At 40.0% G+C, this 19,262-nt stretch overlaps 1 protein-coding gene across 1 annotated transcript in view; it reads right to left on the minus strand.

Annotated features, from left to right (window-relative positions):
• Positions 1 to 1,486: 1,486 nt before the first annotated feature.
• The window catches only part of nfatc3a (nuclear factor of activated T cells 3a), a 59,161-nt gene continuing 41,385 nt past the window's right edge, over positions 1,487 to 19,262 (minus strand). Inside the window, exons 7-10 of the mRNA XM_063477884.1 lie at positions 18,364 to 18,419; positions 18,123 to 18,249; positions 14,441 to 15,523; positions 1,487 to 4,374 (exon numbers count right to left, since the gene is read on the minus strand). Coding sequence (XP_063333954.1) covers positions 4,325 to 4,374; positions 14,441 to 15,523; positions 18,123 to 18,249; positions 18,364 to 18,419 — 1,316 coding nt within the window. The 3' untranslated portion in view covers positions 1,487 to 4,324. The remainder of the gene's footprint in view (positions 4,375 to 14,440; positions 15,524 to 18,122; positions 18,250 to 18,363; positions 18,420 to 19,262) is intronic.

The following is a 19,262-nucleotide window of genomic DNA, read 5'->3' on the forward strand; positions in this document are numbered from 1 at the left end:
GTCCGGGACCCGAGACTTCGGCTTTGCAACCACATCAGTGCCCGTCCAATCCAACCGGTACCGCTACAAGTCACAGTCCCGGATCAGTTTTGCATCCGGGAAACAAAACCCTCCACGTGCTGCAAAAAATGAGTACACATGTTTTAATAGATCCCGGAAAACTGAGCAATTGCTTTGATGCTTCCACGACCTTTGCAGAGTGAACGTGCAGATCCTCACAGACGGGAAATCAGTTTATTACCGAATGTAAAACCCAGTCTGCGATTTCAAATACGGACATTAACACCGTTTTAGTTATTACACTTCATGAGTAGTTGCTTTATGATTACAGCTCAAGACGATCGACTCAAGTTTACAAGATGAGACTCAAAAAGAGACGAGCTGATCACCAGACAACTGAGTTATCAGCAGCTGGTCTGGGTAAAAAAGTAAGATGAGACGTTCATATGTGTTTCCTTTTATTTATCAAGTACAGTAGGCTGCTGTGTAAAAGTCTTGAGCCACCCCTTATTTCTTTATAGTTTGTCAGACAATCATTTCTTAAAATAGTCTTTAGTAGTTCTTCTGGCTTTCAAAGTTTCTGCTTTTTTCACGTATTTTCAGTCTGGTACTTGTACCTGACCAGTTTCACGTGAATGTTTTCTTTGTTAAGCCGCTTAACACTCACCTATGAATCATTCAAGACAACAAAAGCAACCTAACCCAGATGAACCAGTGTTGTGTCTAAACTGGATACCTGAAAAAAGCCTGTGTCAAACCCCAAAACAAAAAAAAAACTATCAATAGGAGATGAGCAGTATCTCTGAAAGGCATGTCCTTTCAGAAGGAGGAAATCCCAAGACCTGATGCAGGAGCTGAGAGATTAATCTGGTTCTTCAGTTCATCCACCTACTGTTCACTGAAGCTTCATCAGAAATGGTCTGAGTGGAGGGATGGGAAGCTTGCCTAAGAGTGTTAAATAAACAAAACAAACATCAAAACATTGATGTTTAAGCTCACTGGAACTGTACAAACTGTGTTTTTGACTTATATATTGAACTTCCACTTATGTTTACGAATAATGTTTATGAATATTAATAAAATCACTTCACCCATTTACCATTAACTTTGCGAAATATAAAGAAAAGTTGTATAAAATAAAGTTGTATCTCAGAGAGATCGATGAAAAAAGTGAGGTGATGCAAAGCCATGGCTGAGCTTTTGGTTTTATTGACATACACTAAAGTCTACAGTATGATGCAAGGTATTATTCCCTTTGAATAATTTCAAAAAGCACTGCAGTCTTAAAAATTACAAAAATTGAAACATACAAAATATACAAGAAATGACAATACAAGGCTTGGTAAACATAAGCTAAACCTGTATTTCCCTTATTATTACTATTATTTTTTTTTACAAAACAATCATATTTCTCATATATATATATATATATATATATATATATATATATATATATATATATATATATATATATATATATATATGAGACGCTCATGTCCCCACCCTTTTTTAGGAATGACATCCATTTCAAAGTATCAAAAATAGAGTTGTACAGTCTCTGTTGCTTTACTATTATGTAAAGTGGGAACATATTGTTCGGTCTTTGGTTATGACAGACGAGGGCAGCAGCCAGAGTTTACTGTCAATGCTGGTTTTGCTTCTTTTTAGGTTTTTTTTATTATATATTTTAAAAAAAATTTTATGGGTTTTTTTGTTTGTTTTATTTCGTGTTTTTTTGTAGACTCGCATCTTTCAAACTGCAGAACCGGCTTTATGGGAAAAAAAAAAAAGAAAAAAAAAAAGCCCAAAACATCTTTTTCCTCCCACCCCACCCTTAAAGTCCACAATTCCCCCTAAAAAAAAAAATCAAACAAAAATAATAATAATAGTTACCGACTTATGTCTTACGCATAGAAAAATAACAACAACCCAGAACAGCATACAGACACACTGAAAACTGGTTTTCAAACAAGAGTTAAGGCATTCTAATAGTTTACATAGTGACATGATACTCGCACTATCTGAAGGTTCAGGGGTTTTTTTCTCTGTGAAGTTCATAAGCGACTTTACAACTATTTTATAATCTCCTTTCTCATATATAACATCATATCTCACATTTGCTGTTGTTACAATTTGCATAGCCTAAAATACATGTGTGTGCTTCTCTTGTTGAAAGTAGGACTCTTAAGATTCCTGTCTTCTGTACAGCATATTTGGTACGAACATCAAACACTCATCTGCACACTCACTCAGAACTGAACCTATTAAGATGCTTGCACCGCGTCCTCGGCAAGGCAGGTTGGCTGATGGACGAATCCAGGATGCTAACGGAATCAATCAAGCATCTAAAACACATCTACAGTCTACTCCTACAGGCATCAAGGTCTTTTTTTTGTCTTTTTTCTTATGTAAAGGCATTAGGCAGAGTCTGAATGCATAGCATAATCATTTTCACCTGGAAACTCACTTCAAACCATAATTAAAGAAAACACTCCTGAGCTCTCCTCACCCTTGTCAAGCTTAAGGCAGAAACCAGTGGAAATCTTCAAATCAAAATCAGTATCCGTCTGTTCACATCCACGTCATATCTGACTAAAAACCTGCCTGAAAATGCCCTTTCCTCAGGTTTGTTATTGCCGCCGTACAGGCACTGCACATCTGAGAGGAGAGAAAGAATGGGAATGAATAAATCCTGGAAACGATGGAGGAGGAGTCTTGGATTGTTATCAGCAAAGACTGATTGTTTTTAATAGAGGGATGTGGGATACCCCCCGATACATCCGATTCCTGTTTTCTGGAGTCCTGGATTTCAGCTTTCATTGCTAAACAGGGTGCAATACATAAACATTTTTATGCATAAATACTTTCTCATAATTGCCGCCTCAGCTCTCATACCACTAGAAGTATGACTGCTGTTAGGAAACTGAAGGCACACAAAGGGCCCTGGGAGATTTGGGGAAATTTCAGAGGCAGAAAGCTCTGTGTCTGTGGACCAATGAAAAAACTTCTCTCTAACACCAAAATAATCTGCATCTTCATGCATCTTCCAACTCTCCCTCATCGGGATTCCTGAAATCACATCCGCATAATCCGAGCTCCATATCTGTTTCTGAAACAGTTAAACTTAAAGCCTGCTGTGCAAAACAACAAAAACAAAAAGCTTTCGCCACCACTGAAAGCTCCTAACTGGTAATAAGGCATTTGTTCAATGTGAAGAAGGCAGAGAAACAGAGGAGAAAGGAGAAGAAAAGATAGGGTATGGTGGTGGTGGTGTATGGGAATTAATGTACAGATATCTACACGGCTGCAAGATTACAAAAAGTTGTGGAATGTTGCAGATCCGAAAGAGACCGGTGCCACAAGAGCTCGTTCTACCTGCCAGGACCCCGCTCCTCTAAATCTGAATATTTTCATCATTTACAGGAGGGGAAAGAAGGAAGAAAAAAAAAAAAAAAAAAAAAAAGAGTGGACATCATCATTACAGCAAATTTTACTCACTCAGCCTGACAGCAAAGCTTGGCTAGCAAAGCTTTTTCTGAAATAATTATGGGTGTTCTGATCATTATTAAGCCAATTTCACCTCTTAATTGTTCTGCCACACTTTTGCTGATGTTCAATTAACCCTGAATATTTTATAGCACCCTGGTGCTTAAGAGTGTTGCCTGAGAAACTGGCAACACTGAGAGCACTGCCACAGCCTTCTGGCTCACTGTGATTGTGCACTACTGAGCATCTCTTATTCTCATAAGAAAAGTCTTCATTCACGAAGGTCAATGCTGGTGAGAGGGCGACGACAGCGCATTAAGTTGTCTCTTGTAGATAAACTTAAAAAAGGTGAGTGCTCAAGACTCACAGAGGTGAGAACTGATTGGTCAGGAAGACTGGGTGCTTTGAAGGGTCATACGCACACCTAACAAAGGGTCACAGACAACCCTGATCATTAAAGAGCTGAAGAAAAAGTTTTTTTTTTAACGGTTTCTTATTGTTCTCTGACAGTTTTTACCCCTGGCTCCAACTTGGCATGGCTACAACATCCTCCTGCTCACATTGTTTTTTTAATCTGTATAGTTCAGCATCAAGTTCTCTACACAGGACAAACAGTTTTAAAAGAAATCAGAGGAGTGTCTTCTTCAGGCTGGTGAACTTGCAAATCCTTGTGGTTTGGAACAGACTCTCCCAACTGTATTCAGCCGTTGACAACAATCGTCTCTCTTCAACCCCCTTCTTCCATCAGGACCAGCACCCGGACCGGCACCTGGGTCCATACCGGAGGTGAGGAAGTGGCAGGATTTACGAGTTGCAGGGGATTGGCGCAAGGGCCGAGCTACGACTGGTTGGGGGACTGGGACATGTCTCTGTCGATGATCTCATTCACTGTGAAGGGAGACAAACAGAAAAAAAAATTTAATAAATATTCAAAACTTTAAATATATTATTTTGTCAGAACATGTGCATTTCTTTCCAGCAGAGGTCAGTGTAGTTCCACCCTGAGTTCCTCATAGGACAAAAATAGCAAATTCAAACTGCCAAAAGCTTAAAATGGAAAAAAAAATACTCTAAAAAACTGGCAAACCCAAAGGTCACAAAGTCATGGCTCTGACGTGAGATATAATCTCTCCTGACATAACAAATGAGAGAAACTATTCCATTCACAGAATGTGCCAATTCTAAACCGTGTTCAAGTCCAAGAAATGTTAGCAGTTAGCACAGCACATTGACTCCTATAAACACACACTCCTGTGCAGCTGGCCAACCAGCGGGACCGTCCATTACTTCATTAGAGATTTAATGGTGGTTCAGTACATTTCCTCAGGCCCGTTCATGGGGTGTGTAAGCACGGCAAAAAGGTTGTGTAAAACCAATCTATTGTTAAACACGTTGTTGAGCCCGGAGAGGCACTCAGGCACAGCGAGGTTAATTACTCAACACACTCAGTTAGAGCCTGATTTTAAATAAATAACAAGCAAGTCTTTCTCTGCCTGTTTTCCAGCCAGCCTGAATGGTTGTTTTACATCTGCTGCCTCCATTCAGAACTCACACTGGGACCACAAGAAACACAGCAGGGAGCCAGTAAAAACTGCAGCCGTGAAGTAAATCAGCTTTACTTTGACGTGGTGAGGAAGACATGAGGACAGAAAGAGTAAGAACACTTTCATTTATTTTAAATTTATGGAAAATGTGAGGTGAATGTTTCTTTTTTTTTTTCCATTCTTACAACATGTACGAGTTCACCTTTTATCCTCTGACTTCTTCATGTGGTTTCCCTAAGTGTTTTAAATGACACGATGACAGGTCAAAAACACAGAGTGTAGAAGTCAGGCTCGGCAAACTGGTTTGGGTGGGTGTAGCAAAGACCTCTGGCCCAGTGTGACACCAGCACTCAAAGGCAGATATGTCTGTGCATGCCCATCAAAATGCAGCTCTTCTCCACCCCACTCTGTCCACATGTGCATCTGTAGTGCAAAATCAAGCCCCCACTCCTGAGAAGTTTAGAAGAAAATGCTTTACTGTAACTCAGTAAAAAAATGTGACAGGGAGCGACTTAGTCATTGATGAGCGAATGAACCAGCCAAGAGCGTTTCTTCAGAAAAAAGAAACCATATTCAAATTTAACAACACGCACACAAACACGCATAAAGGCTGTAAAGTAATACAAGTGGAGTAAGAAAGCAATACGACCTTAATAAATTCAGCAAAACAAAGAAGTCTTAACATTTATTTTGTTAACCTTTATATCTGTTTCACAGCTTCACCGCCGCCTCCTCAAACTCAAGAGTACTTCAAGTTCATTTTTTCAAACTGAACACATGATTGTCTGTCACAGTCTCTGTCATGGGACCAGAAGCGCAATTTAGTGCCTTGGTGTACTTTATTTGTGTTTTCTGCTGTTCGCTTTTGTGTCTGGCCACCATCACTCACATCATCCTGTTAGCGTGGGAGGCTCTTCCTTTCCCATGTCAACCATGCTCACACACACACACGCGCGCACACTCTCACACTCACAGCAACACCACGCACTTATGAGACTACCGTGTGATTATCAAAGCAAACATTTACCTTTGAGCATACGGTCTAACTTTGACGTATAACATGCAAGTGGACTGGTTCATTGCTTTGTCACATAATTCCTGATGTGAAATAAAGCTCTGATGGAGGACCACAGATCTCCTTTAAAGGCCGTGACCTTTTGAAAGACAAGTGCTGCAGCTGGGCTCAAAATAAACTGCATCTTACAGCTGTTTAAGGACCGCCAGAGCAGCAGCTGCATTGATAAAATGACAGCTATAGACTGAGTTTCTTTTATTTCTGTAACACCAGTTTAATGAAGTTCAATAAAGGTTTTACATTTGACTTCTTGCATTTTTAATCCAGATCAAATTTAGAATATATCTTAATAGCACTTAACTACACTAAACGTAATTAAATCACTATTAGTGTGTAAGAAAAACCATGACTGTGAGCACTGATGGATCAAATTAGAGGTACACATTACAGAGTTGCGCTTACAGGCCTGTCAGAAACCTTCTGCACAGTTTAAGCGTTATGTGGTAAGCTCTGTTTATTCAAGGGAGTGAATCTGCCCTAATACCACAGGAATATGAGCAACATAGTGTGAAGTGCGACAGACCGACATTAAGTGGGCGTCTGCAAAAACTCATCACTTTCCGCTGTACTGATTAGATTGTTGCATAGGCAAACATTAATCTATCGACCGATAAATACGTAAGAAGAGACAAAAAAAAAAAAAAGGAATTAGCATAAAAATTCACAAAACCCAGCTAAAGTTTAGACTTATTCCGCTCATTTCGATTCAATTTGTCCTCTCTCTCTCTCTCTCTCAAAAAAAAAACAAAAAAAACAACAACCCTCTAGTGAGGTTTCCCAAAATGAACTGTCAGAAATATTTTCATGAGGCTTCGGTCTCGATATTACATCGGCGCTCTATGTAAATTTGGACGATTTCGTATGGGGCCGTCGGAAATAAGCAGAACTTATTTTGGAAGAAAATTTCCATCTCAAAAGAGACATACAACGGAAAAGGAGTTTAATCCACCTCTGCCCATTTACGATTCTTTTCTGTTTCCCTTCTCATTCAATTCAACAAACTACTTCGAACAGCTTCAGTTTCATAACAAAAGTTATAACGTGTGGACTAAAAACTAGAACTAGCAGGTCAGTAAACCAAAACGCTTATCTCTAAGGAGAACAAGGCCAAAACCAAAGCAACAGTAAGCAACTGAGCAATCATCGCAGTCTGTAAAAATAAACCGTTTCCCTCATCACTGAGCAACAGATAATCTATGCTTCAATTTAACCTGGAGCGCCACACATCAATAACCAGAAGTGAAACAGAGGTTTGAGTCGCGCATAAGCTATGACTAGTTTCATATGCCATAGTATTTTCTCAGGTTTACTGGTATTGTTCATGACGGTGCAACAGAAAACCAGTGATTCAGCGCTGCCTGTCGTAGTAACTGTGGCTCTGAATGTCTCAGCCGAAGGGAGATCCTCTGCAGATGACTGGGAGGGGGGCTCCCTAGTCAAAATATACATCTGCAGTCAGCCTACTACCACTACTACAGTTACTCCTACTAGTAAAGGCTACAATCAGATCACTCCATCCTCTGGGAGCTAACAGATTTAAATCCTTTAACTGACTGAAAAGAACCAAACAAACCCTTTTCCATGAAGTGCTGCCTCCTCTCTTATCCATCCATTGCGTGGCACGATTAAAGATGTTAACTTAGAGGGAAGACGATTTTTCCAGTCGCCATGCATGCAGACGTTTTTTCTCATCCAATCTTTAGCAATACACTGTTGTGTAGTTTCCAGCACAATTAAGAAAGAAGTTTTTCTTTTAATGCAGCAGGAAGAGAAAACTCTTTGAGTTAAGCACCACTACTGTCTGCCCGTAGGCTCGGTAAGAGTCACAACGAGCAAGAAGGTCCAGAATTATAGATATTACCTCAAACCCAGGGGGAAAAAAACATGTGGCTACAAAATGTCAGGCAGATTTTAAATCTTAGAAATAAACTGCTAAGTGAGAAATGAATTTGTTGTCAAATCTGCATATTGTGATTGAAGTGGTATCAGGGGCTCTGTTAAATTTCCCTGAAAGGAGGTTTCACATCTAGCAGGAGACCACTGTGACTGGGTTAGCTCACGTTTCTAAAGTGCATGTCAAAAGAGGCATATTGAAAAGATTTCCAAAATGCAAAACAGAAGTGAAACAGGCAGATGGTCATTCAGTACGATAAACATGTCTTCTGTCGAAATGGAAAGTGGGTAATTATCAAAACTCTTTATGACACACTGAAAAAAGTTCCCTGACCCAGGCATTAAAAACATTACCCTGGCAGTGCGGCTTAAGCAAATAGCTCAAAGTTTGAGTGATTCTTTGGTCCAGCAAATGAAGACAACGTGCCACAATGGAAAATACTGGCGCAAAGGGAACAGAGGGAAGCAAGACTCGGTTTGCCTGCAACAGGGAATATCAAAGCACACAGTTTCCACTTGCAGGGCCCTGTAATGACATGCACACATCCTCACAAAGCCTCGTCTATGAGAGCAAACTTTAAGTAAAAGAGCCACTGACTGATCACACACATTGGAAATAGACGGTCAGTTGGTATTGAAATCTTCCAGGCCTGCTCCGGAAAAGTCTTCCCCCCCCCCCTTTTATTTCCATTTACCCTTCATCTCAGCTGCTTCTCTGTGATCCCTTTATGCTTCATTTTAATTTTACTTCTGGAGTGAGTGAGTGGGTGGGTGAGGGCACAGAGCATACCGGAGAAGCTTTTTACAAAGTCTCAGTTTCTCAAAGTCACTCATCTCTGTGAATCATCTGTGGATTTCCCATTTGATCTAACGGTAAGTGATTCGCAAGACTCTCGCCTTTCAACGAGGACACAGAATTGTGGTTCCACTTAGCGGATGACCGGAAGACAGAGTTTTAAAACAGAAACCACTGGAGTTTGAATGGCCACTTGGGGGGCATCTCCAAAACCCACACCACTAATAAAATGTATATAACTATTGTTTTTTTGTTTGTTTGTTTTCTTCATTTAAACTGTCATTTTCTACCAGCTGCAAGCTGAACTAAAACAGATTTAGAGCTTTTTCCCCACTTCAATTTTCAAAAAAGTAACATCTTCAAATACTTTCATTAGCAAGTCTAACATCCAAAGATATTTCAGGAGCAAAGCAGGAAATCTTTTAGATTTAAGAACAAACAGAAGAAATTTATTTTTCCTGTAATATTTTGGCTACCAACAGGAATGCAGCGGCAACGTAGCATCAACAGGCTAAAGTGACTCACCGAAAGCTCACGGGCACAAACACACACAAAAGCTTGCAAACACACATTTCCACAGCTTTACAAGGGGAGTGAAAACTGCTTCACTACAATCTGTCAAGTCCTTACTTGTGCACCATGAAAATGTGGTGACTAGTATTAATTTTCCAGTTGAGCACCAATGCTCCATACCTGGCTTAAGAGCACAAAAAACAGACTGTCAACAAAGCAACAGAGAAAAAAACTATGAAAAAATCTTAACCATAAAAGCAGCAGTACTACTTTCCTAAATAATATCATATATGCATATTAAAAAAAAACCAAAAAAAAAAAACCCAACGTACGAGCTAAACTACTTTTATTACCACAGAGGGATTTCTAGGCTTTCCCTTCTTCTAACAAAAAATGCAGCAACTGGCACAGTCTCCATTACCAAGTTGCCTCTGCCAAGACATCTGCATTAAACTCTTTAAGACCCTAATTGTGTGGAAAGATGACACAGAAAGTCCTTTTCCACTTGTTTGAGGGGAAAAGACCAGCAAATGTTTGCCATTGTTTTTAAAGAGCAGCAGTGGCATTTAATGGAAATCTATTTTCCTTTCACTACTTACAGTGTTTATGCCAGCAAATCAGGAGTTTGGGGTTATTCGTGTTATTCTTCTGCCTAATGGCAGTATGAAGTCTCTTAACTCTAATGCGTTAGAGACTTCATGCTGTCACACAAAACAACTAATTTATTTCTGTTTTTTCATGAAAAAAAAAAAGTTCTGTAAATGACTTTAATCTGTTTGTGATGGCGACTCTACAAATCTACATTCCAAGAAAAAATATCAATGAATTACAGCTTAGAAAAGGACCCAAAGACAAAAAGGTATTTGAAAGTCTAATTTCATGTTTAATTTCATTTAAGAGAAAGCTGTAGCTGCATTTCTCAAAGGTAAATCCAATATTTACTGGCTTTCCCCCCCTTGGAGGGCCAACTGCTGAGAAACAGTCTTTTTGGATTACTTGGTCAGTGGCCAGTTCACCACTTTTTCTTATTTTATTATTACAAACTTTCCAGTTCTCAGCTATTTTGCAGCATTCATGGTGCACACATCATTTACAGGATGCACATCATGAAATGACTTTAAATAAACAAATGACAGTTTATCATTTAGAGATAAGCAAAATGGGAAGTCGTTGGTTTCGGTGGCATTATAACATACCTCTCATTATCTGGTACATACCAAATTATTTCTGTCTGCTAATATGAAACTACAACAGCTGGTGAATTCACAAAGACTGGAAACGGGAAAAAATTGTCTCATTTTCTGTGAAAGTAATCCATCTGCTCGCACCTTCACACATGACTTAACAGCACATTATCTTTCTGTTAAAGAAACAAGTATCACTTTCATTTGGTCATTAAGTGTAGACTTCATGAAGTGGCCCAGTAACTGAACTCTGTAAACTCTGTATGCATGTGTGAAGCAGCACTACTGAGCTGGTGGGTGGATTTTGTCACATAATGGTATAGACAGTCTAGCTGCTTCATAACCCAACTCTATTACGAAAGCTAAGCTAAGCCAACCTAGTGCTGCATTCACCATCATACTGAACATAGAAGAAGAGATTAGTGGTGCTCTTTAGATAACGAGCAAGCACATTTTTTAGTGCAAAAATGTTGCTTAGCGGATAAATCTGTGTGGAGCAACAAAGATGGAGCAAAAAGGAAAAAGAAAAAAATCTCCCAACATGTGAAGATTTTTCTTCCACCACAAAATGCTTTTTGTCCTTTCAGCAACAGCTGGTGAAACTTTTTCATTTGTATGTAGTCTCTTTCCTTGTAAACACAGAAAAACAGAACAATAAAAACATATATTTAAAGATGGACACTGCCTGGCATATTTGATGACATCCACAGGATGATACGTGTCGCTCAATGTGCATGTTTCTGTGTCATTACTGTGCCAGTGACTCTGCCTCGAGGAGTGCAAGCAGCAGGGCTCTGCCTATTATTAACCCTCAAAGCCATAGCTCACAGTTTGGGGCAGCTATGAAATTGGGCAGGGCAGCGCTGACAAAAGACCGGCTTTTGTTGTGGACACACGCTGCGCGCAGTGTCGACACTACAGCAACTGCTCACATGCAAACAAAGCCAATAACACACATGCTATTCTTTCCCAGCTGTGCTCTGCAAACATAAAGACAGTCACGTGCAGATTAATTAGTTAAGTGCACAGGTTGGCAGCAAAACAGCTTCAGACTCTGTCACCATGACCACTATGCATTCTTTAAGCCGCTACCATGCTCATATAGTCACCAAACAGACGTGTATCTATAGATGCTTGGAAAACCTGCCTGACAATCTCACGGATTATAAACCTATTAATCACGTATACGGCACATAAACGGAAACTATAATTCATTTTCTGGTTAAAGTTCTGATAAACCTTGCTCTATACACCAAATGTGAAAAATTTGTTATAAAAACCGGTGTCTTTGATCATTTTCCATTAAGGCACCACCCAATTATATTCTGTTCTGTTTTGATTCAGACATCAAAGCAGTAGAAAAGCTCCACATTTTAGGAACACTCTGTTAAATCTCTTGTTGCTTTTACACTGAGAAGATACTTCTTTGCTTTTGTGGCTTATGGTCTTTCACTGCAAAGCCTAATAAAAATAAAGCATGGCTGCCCCTGTATCACAAAGAAGCAATTATGTATCTATGTAATTTTTATATACATCTTAAGTGCTGTTTCTCCAAAAATACACTTCTGTGTTTAGACAGGAAAGAAAATTTCAAATGTGCATTACACATTGTACATAAGCATTAAACTATTCAGTTTACACTTCAATTTAATTTCAGATTCCAAGAACATTTCAGATTGAACGTCTCAGTTGAGTGACCCTGCAGTGGGTTTGGATTCAGGACTTGTCTGTCCATCTGTCTGTCAGTCTGTCTTCTCACCTCCTGTGTCTCCTGCTCTGTACGGGCAGGCACACACACACACCTCCACAATATCAAAAAGATGCACACAAACACAATACACACAATCTCTCCCTAACACATGCACCAAGACACACATCTCGCGCATGCTATGGTGTGCGTCACAAGTGCCATCTGCTTGCTAATCAGAGCAGTTTTCTACACATTTATATTCCCTCTTCTATCGCCGACTTAAGTCTATGGTAGTACAGCAAAAGTTGAGCTTAAGTGTGATGGACATCCATGCAAAAATAGTGAGTCTATATTAAACCAGTCTGAGAACAAACTCTTCTAAACACAAGACGCATTTTATCAGAAAACAAATGATAATTATGTACAACTGTTCAAAAGTCATAATTTTAGATATTTTTTTTTCAAATTATGAAACCAGAATGCAGGTTTATCGCCACGCTTCATGAATTCATAAACCCTTGTGGTAAAATTTGTGTTCATCCTGATCTGCCTGTCTGCCAAACTGGGGTGTATGTGGTCTACTTAAGAGAGTGTGCTCGACCTCCTAAAACTCAGAGCCGGGTAAAAACTCCACATTTCTACTTCAAAACATGGCCTACAGAGCTGGGCTGGCACAGAAAGCTATTTTTAGCCACAGGCTCAAAGGGAGAGCTTACATTCCCGTCTGAACTGTGTCACTCACAAACTTTTCTCACACTTTTTTTTAATAAGAGATTGAGTACAGGCAGCTGCTTTCAAAGTGACTGTGTCTCCGTGTTTGACAGGGGCAGAGGCTGAATAAAACTGCGCTAAAGTTTCATGAAGAAAAAAAAAAGCGGCTAAACAGATTTCATGTGTGCACATGAATGAAGCTGTGAAAAGGGAATAGCTATATGTATTCTTAAGTTTTATGCACTATTGAATGCCACCAGCTGTTCACACGACTTACTGAGAGCAGTGCTGTGTTAATGAGACTGACCCTTTCTAGAACGCAGTATCACACTTCCCTTACATAGCCTTGCCAGGCTACTTATTAACCCTAAATCTTCAGAACTCTCATTTGAATATGTCAGTAGTGGTAACACAACCTACAGATAAGGAGGTAGGTGACTTAGAACGGTGTGGATTAACATATTTTAGGATGAGAAGTTCATGGATGAGAGAAAAAAAAAAGGTGCTAAATGCATGTGCTGACTTCATGGTCAATTGTTAAGTCAACAGGTTCTTCTGAGCATGCTAATTAGAGTTGTTAGTGCAGGTACACACACGCTCAAGTACACACAAGCACACACAGGATGTAATTACTGCAGCAGCACACAAACGTAGTCGTCGTGTTCCAGCCACAGTCTTTGCAAGTAGCACAAAATGATGCAATCCTCTCCCTGCCTTCAGCTCCAAGAAGCCAAAACATTCAAAATGTAATTAATCTCCAAACTGCTGCCACAGATACAGAAGCTCTGCAGTCCACAATTAGTCCTTTAATACGATACTACAGCTATCAGTCTTATTGTGTCTATGTTACCCAATACGAAGTCACAAGACCCCTCAGTAATGAACCTGTGTACACAACTGTGCACTGCAGTGACAGATGAAACACTATCACTGTTATCAGGCATCAAGGTTTCAGCCTCTTGAAAATATAACAACTGGTGCTGTGTATTGTTTTACATCATCAGGTACAAATTTATCTTGTGCGTCACATATTGTAGGGTAAATTTAATCCCTGAGCGGTCCCTTGTTTCAGACTGAAAATGAGATTGATCACAGATGGTTGTGCTCTAAATATCTTGTGTAAAAGGATAGGAAAATGTGATAATGAGAGTTGAAGGCTGGACTGACAGAAAACTGAGTGAGAGTCAAAGACGCATAGTTACACACAGAATAAAACAGGGATGCAGAGAGAAAGAAGCATGGTTAAAAAAAAAAATAGAAATTACTATTGTTACACTATTACTCCATCAACCTTTAATTTTTTATTTCAGATTGCTTTGTCTGTTTTGTGTTACTTCTGAAAGACAGTCAAATTTGAATGAGTTCAGCTCTTCCTTTTTACGTAATGACAGTTAAAATTGTGAAGGCAGCTAGTTCTAAACATTGAACTTTCTCCCAAAGGTTACACGTGTTTCACTGTTTATTAAAATACAAGGTAGCTACTGAGCCTAGGCAATAAAAACTAAACCCACAGGAAATGTTTTGAGAATATAAGGTCATATATCTCACCATCATCCAGTGTGATGTCCTGTAAGCCAATGGAGCGGAAGGTGGGCTCCCTGTCCTCTGGCTCCTGTTTAATACTCAGCCTCTCCCCATCTGATTGGAAGGGCCCCTGAGGGCTTAGAGGATGAACCAGAGGCCCCACTCCTGCTGGAGAAAGGCTAGTCATGACTGGGCTTGTAGCCTGGGGAGAAAGTTGTCCTGAATGTTGCTGTTGGAGGGGCCCCAGAGGACTGCCGCCTGAGGTGGGTGAAGATGAGGTGGGAGACTGGTACGGCAATGAGTGGAGCTGAGGAGAAGAAGGCCCAGAGTGGGGAGAGGGGACCATCCTTGGAGGAGGGGCGCTGGACGTTGTGGGACAGGATGCTGATCTTTGACTAACTGGGTGATAGCCCATGGCCCTTTGCAGTGGTGTGGAGTGCTGCCCTGTTAGGGGGTGTCCACCTGGGGAGGGCACCTGGGTGGGAGAGCAGTGATAGCTTCCCAGCGTTTGGAGATGTGAGCATGAGGGAGTAAAGAGGGGTTGCTGGCTCTGTGGGGAACCCTCAATGGGGTTGGTTGTTGAAGAGGATGGAGCGGTTGGTGAGGAACAAGGGGAGGAGGGGTACAACATTCCCATGCCCATTGGGTGTGATGTTGCACTGGGGCTCTGCTGAAATGGCATCCTCTCATAGCCCTGAGGAGAAAGGCTGGGCTGGCCGTTGAAGGGCAGGCTGTGACCATGACTGTGCTGCATGGGCTGGTAGGAAGAATGAGGAGGAACAGAAAGCGGAGGGGGAGCAGAGTTCGGGTGGTACGTCATTTGGCAGTCTGCAGGGGGGTGATGCAAAATGCGACCCTGGAGCTGAGGCAGGTGCTGGAAAGATGGGGAGCCCAGGGAGGGGCAGGGGGTCTGCACGGGTAGCAGGCCAGGTCCGGAGCCCGTGGCCAGGCCGTGAGGGGAGCTGGACAGAAGGTTATCCGATGGGTGGCCCAGCTCAGGAGAAGGCAGCTGGGTGCACACCAGACTGCCAGCAGGTGCCCGGGGCATGGAAATAGGAGGTACCGCAGGAAGGTCCAGCTCGTCTCTGTGCTCCTGTTTAACCATAACTAAAGGGACAGAGGTACACACAGACAGGAGGAAGGGAGATGAGAAAAATCACACTGTCAGTCATGTCTGCCAACCAAACTCAGCAAGAAAATAGATAAAAGCAATATATACATTTATCAAGCCAGAGTGTTGCCGTATCAACAATATCACTGCTATTTTTGCTTCAGGTACAGTAGTCCAAGGACCTACAACCAGCTACAAAAGTGAGTTGCATTTTTAAGTTTTTCCACATTTTCAGGTCCCACTAGTTTCCTCAGAATTGTGGTTTAAGGCTGAAAGTAGACTAAAAGACCCTTAAAGCTATATATAAAAAAAAAAAAAAAAAAAGCCTCCCAAATTTTTTATACTAAATGGGGCCATTTCCTTTTACTGTGACAGCTTAGAGCACTGCTATGCCAATCAGTAACCTATTTCCCAATCTGGTGCCTTGTGACAGTGAGTTTTATTTTTATCCAGCTCTGAATCAGAGAGAGAGCATATGTTGTCAGTCTGGCTGCCATCATGTGAAGTGTTGTGTGGGAAGAGGAGCTGAATGCCCCCCAGCCCGGATCAGACCAACAGAACCAACGAGTTCACTGACTGTGCTTTTAATCACTTTCTGGGATTAAAAGGCAAGAGGCACAGTAACGGTGCTTTTAAACTTGAAATAGCTTGAAAAGGAGCCAGGGAATACAAGTATAAACAGTATATGAGTAAGCTCAAGATGTTTTCATCTTTTATTTTCCGGAATTTATAAAAAATTGAGTCCAAATACGTGAGGTTTATCCCCGTTACCTGAATGACAATGCAGCAATTTCAAAAACCAAAACAGAAACAAAGGTTATTTGTTCATCAGTTTTCTCCAAGTTTTCTCAGAACACATTCTTAAATTGGGCCAGGGCCTCTGCAGCAGCCCACGATGAAACATGAAACCGACTGATTAGCTGATGTCTTTTTTCTATTTTTGCCACAATAAAGGAGGCGGTGTCCGTGGTGACACTAGCGGTGTCAGCGACCCATCTTGACTGACTGAGCAGGGTTATTCTACTCTGCTGTAATTGGCTGAACTAATCTGTCAACGGGGAAAACAGGAACTGCCTGTGCAGAGTGGGCGTGCTTGCAAACAGAAAGGCTGGGTGGGTGGATGGGCAAGGCTGCTTATACACATAAACACACACACACAAACACAATTATACACACTGCTGCGGTGAAAGTAAGGGTTTGGATGTGTTGCACAAAATGCTCACATGTCAATATATTCCGCCAACTATGTTTTCAGTTTGACTTGCTTTATGAGGGAAAAAAACCCAATAACAATATCTAATAACAAGACATAAATTTGATCCAAAAAAGGATTTGAAATATTGAAGAAACTTTAACAATAAAATGTTAAAACTGAGTTCCTTAACGTTTTAAGAAAAAAAAGTACACTTCACACTGTAACTCAGACTCAATGTATAATAAAAGTTTCCTGGATAGCAAAAGATCTGTATCATGCAAATGCAGGGCATGTCAGAAAAAAAAACAAAAACAAAAAACGGTTGGCTCTGGATTGAGAAAGCTTTACAAAATAAACAGTTGGCAGGTGTTAATGTTATTGTTAGTGGAAGAGCCCTCTCTAAACCACAGCAATGCTTTCTTTGGAGAGAGAAAGAAAGAAACGAGGTTAGCAAAGCCCCCGTGGAGAAGCGTGCAACATGATGTCTTAAAACTTTTGTCATTAACTTGGGAGTGTCACACAAGTGTGGAGCAATGCCAAATAATGCTTAAAGTATTATCTCACATTGCAAAAATATTAAATGAAGTAATTGTGTACTTTCTTAATAAAAAAAAACAAAACGTTATGAATCTAGACTCTAAAAAAAAGCCCATCTGTGTTTACAAACATGTTCAAACGCTCTTTACATATGTTTATTAACGTCAAAAAATACTAAATCTCTGATAAGCTACAAGACATTTAGTATTACAACAGTATGTGCAATCTGCAGTATTATCTGAACATTTTCTATTAGTCTGACACAACCTGAAGGTAAAATGCTTTTACTTTCACTACTTTCCTCATGTGGTCCTTTAGTGTAAAACACCATCAAATCAGATTAAACATCAATTAAACTCAGTAACTAATTAAGTAATTATGTAACTAGAATAATGCTGTTTTTTTGGTTAATAAAAAAATCCATAACAATTCCAATAGCCTGTGCAACACTACTTCCTTTTACATCGTCACCAAGTCATAATAGCACCTTGATTTCTGTCTTGACTAATGAAGACTTTCATTTATAATTACAGGTCTAATTAATACATTTCTGTATCATTTGTAGAAACTAAAAATGCTGGTTAAACAGAAATCTTGAAGTAAGCTATAATCATCACCTTCATCTAATATTTGTTTTCCACTTCCTAGATTGGGTTGTGGATCAGACTTTAGTCTGCTCCAAAAATACCATGGTGTTAACAGTCCTGATGGATTGTGTGATCTTAATGTGCAGAAATGGCCCAAACTCCTCAAAACTAAATTTAAGATACATTTTTTAAAGCTCTTTCTTTATAAATCTGTTCTTAAGACTTTTAAGGACCCTTAGCCGCTCTGTTAAAAAACACAAGAATATTTCAACTCACCTGAAAGGTAAGTGAAGCGTTGTGATTGGCTCCTTTTCCGCTTGCCATTGCAGACATAGAACTGCACCTGCACGGCTGAGCTCACGCTCTTACTGTGGTACGGAGGGACCTCCACCACAATGCATGACTACAAAAACATTGAGACTTTTTGTCATGAAACATATCACAAAGTTAAAAGCACTGTGGAAAAAAAACCATAATGTAACTACACAGGTAAAAAACAAAACAAAATACTACTTACACCTTGAGTTTTCTCATGGATTATTTTTGCCTCAACTTCCCACTGTGGTCGTCCATCTGGAACGAATGGTTTAGAATTTTTTTTAAAAAAGGAAAAGGCTGCATAAAGAAGCAAGAGATTGTAATGTCAATGTTAAAATTCTTGAATACACATAAAAGGGACTCCCAAGTTTGTTTCTGAATTTTTGAAATCATCACTGTCTCAAAACGAAAATGAAACTGCACACATTAGGTTATACTAATATATCAAAAAATCTTCAACTGCTCCTGAGTGGCAGCCCGGCTAAAAACAACAAAGTGAAGCAGAGTTTCGGTGAAGAATTGACAGAGAACTTGTGTGCATGAATCATGGAAGCTAAGCTATAATGGTGAAGCAGACAGCATCAGTTTATCGCATCACTACAATACCGCTTCAGGCCAAACACAACTTGAATCATTGCGACTTTGAAATACACTAAAAGAGGAATATAAAATACAGCGAGAAAATTATTAACTAACTAAAACGCCAGGCTATACATGATCACTACTGAGTAAAGCACTTTAATTCAAAGACTTTAAAGTATGTTGTTTTTAAACTTGTTTTGCAGAGTTTTTGTATTTTCAGCCTTCTTAAGTGTGGCTCAAAAAGAGCCAAAGGCCTTGGAAAAGTAAAAATTTCAGTTTACTCAGAATATCAGGAGAGTCAAAATAATGTAGATTTAAAAGCCCAAAAGCCCTACGAAGAAAATCGGGCTTCTGAGCCTTTAGTAATCCAAATATCATGCTGTTTGTCTTGCCTGGTTAAAATTATGGAGAAAGCAGTGGAATAATTGTATTTATTCTAAAATAAATAAGTGCCAGGTTTCTGGCTGGAAAACCTCTTTTCCAGTTTTCCTATGAGGGATCTAATTATTTGGCCAG

This window comes from Pelmatolapia mariae, linkage group LG1 (genome assembly GCF_036321145.2).
Source record: "Pelmatolapia mariae isolate MD_Pm_ZW linkage group LG1, Pm_UMD_F_2, whole genome shotgun sequence".
In the NCBI taxonomy this organism is placed as follows: domain Eukaryota; kingdom Metazoa; phylum Chordata; class Actinopteri; order Cichliformes; family Cichlidae; genus Pelmatolapia; species Pelmatolapia mariae.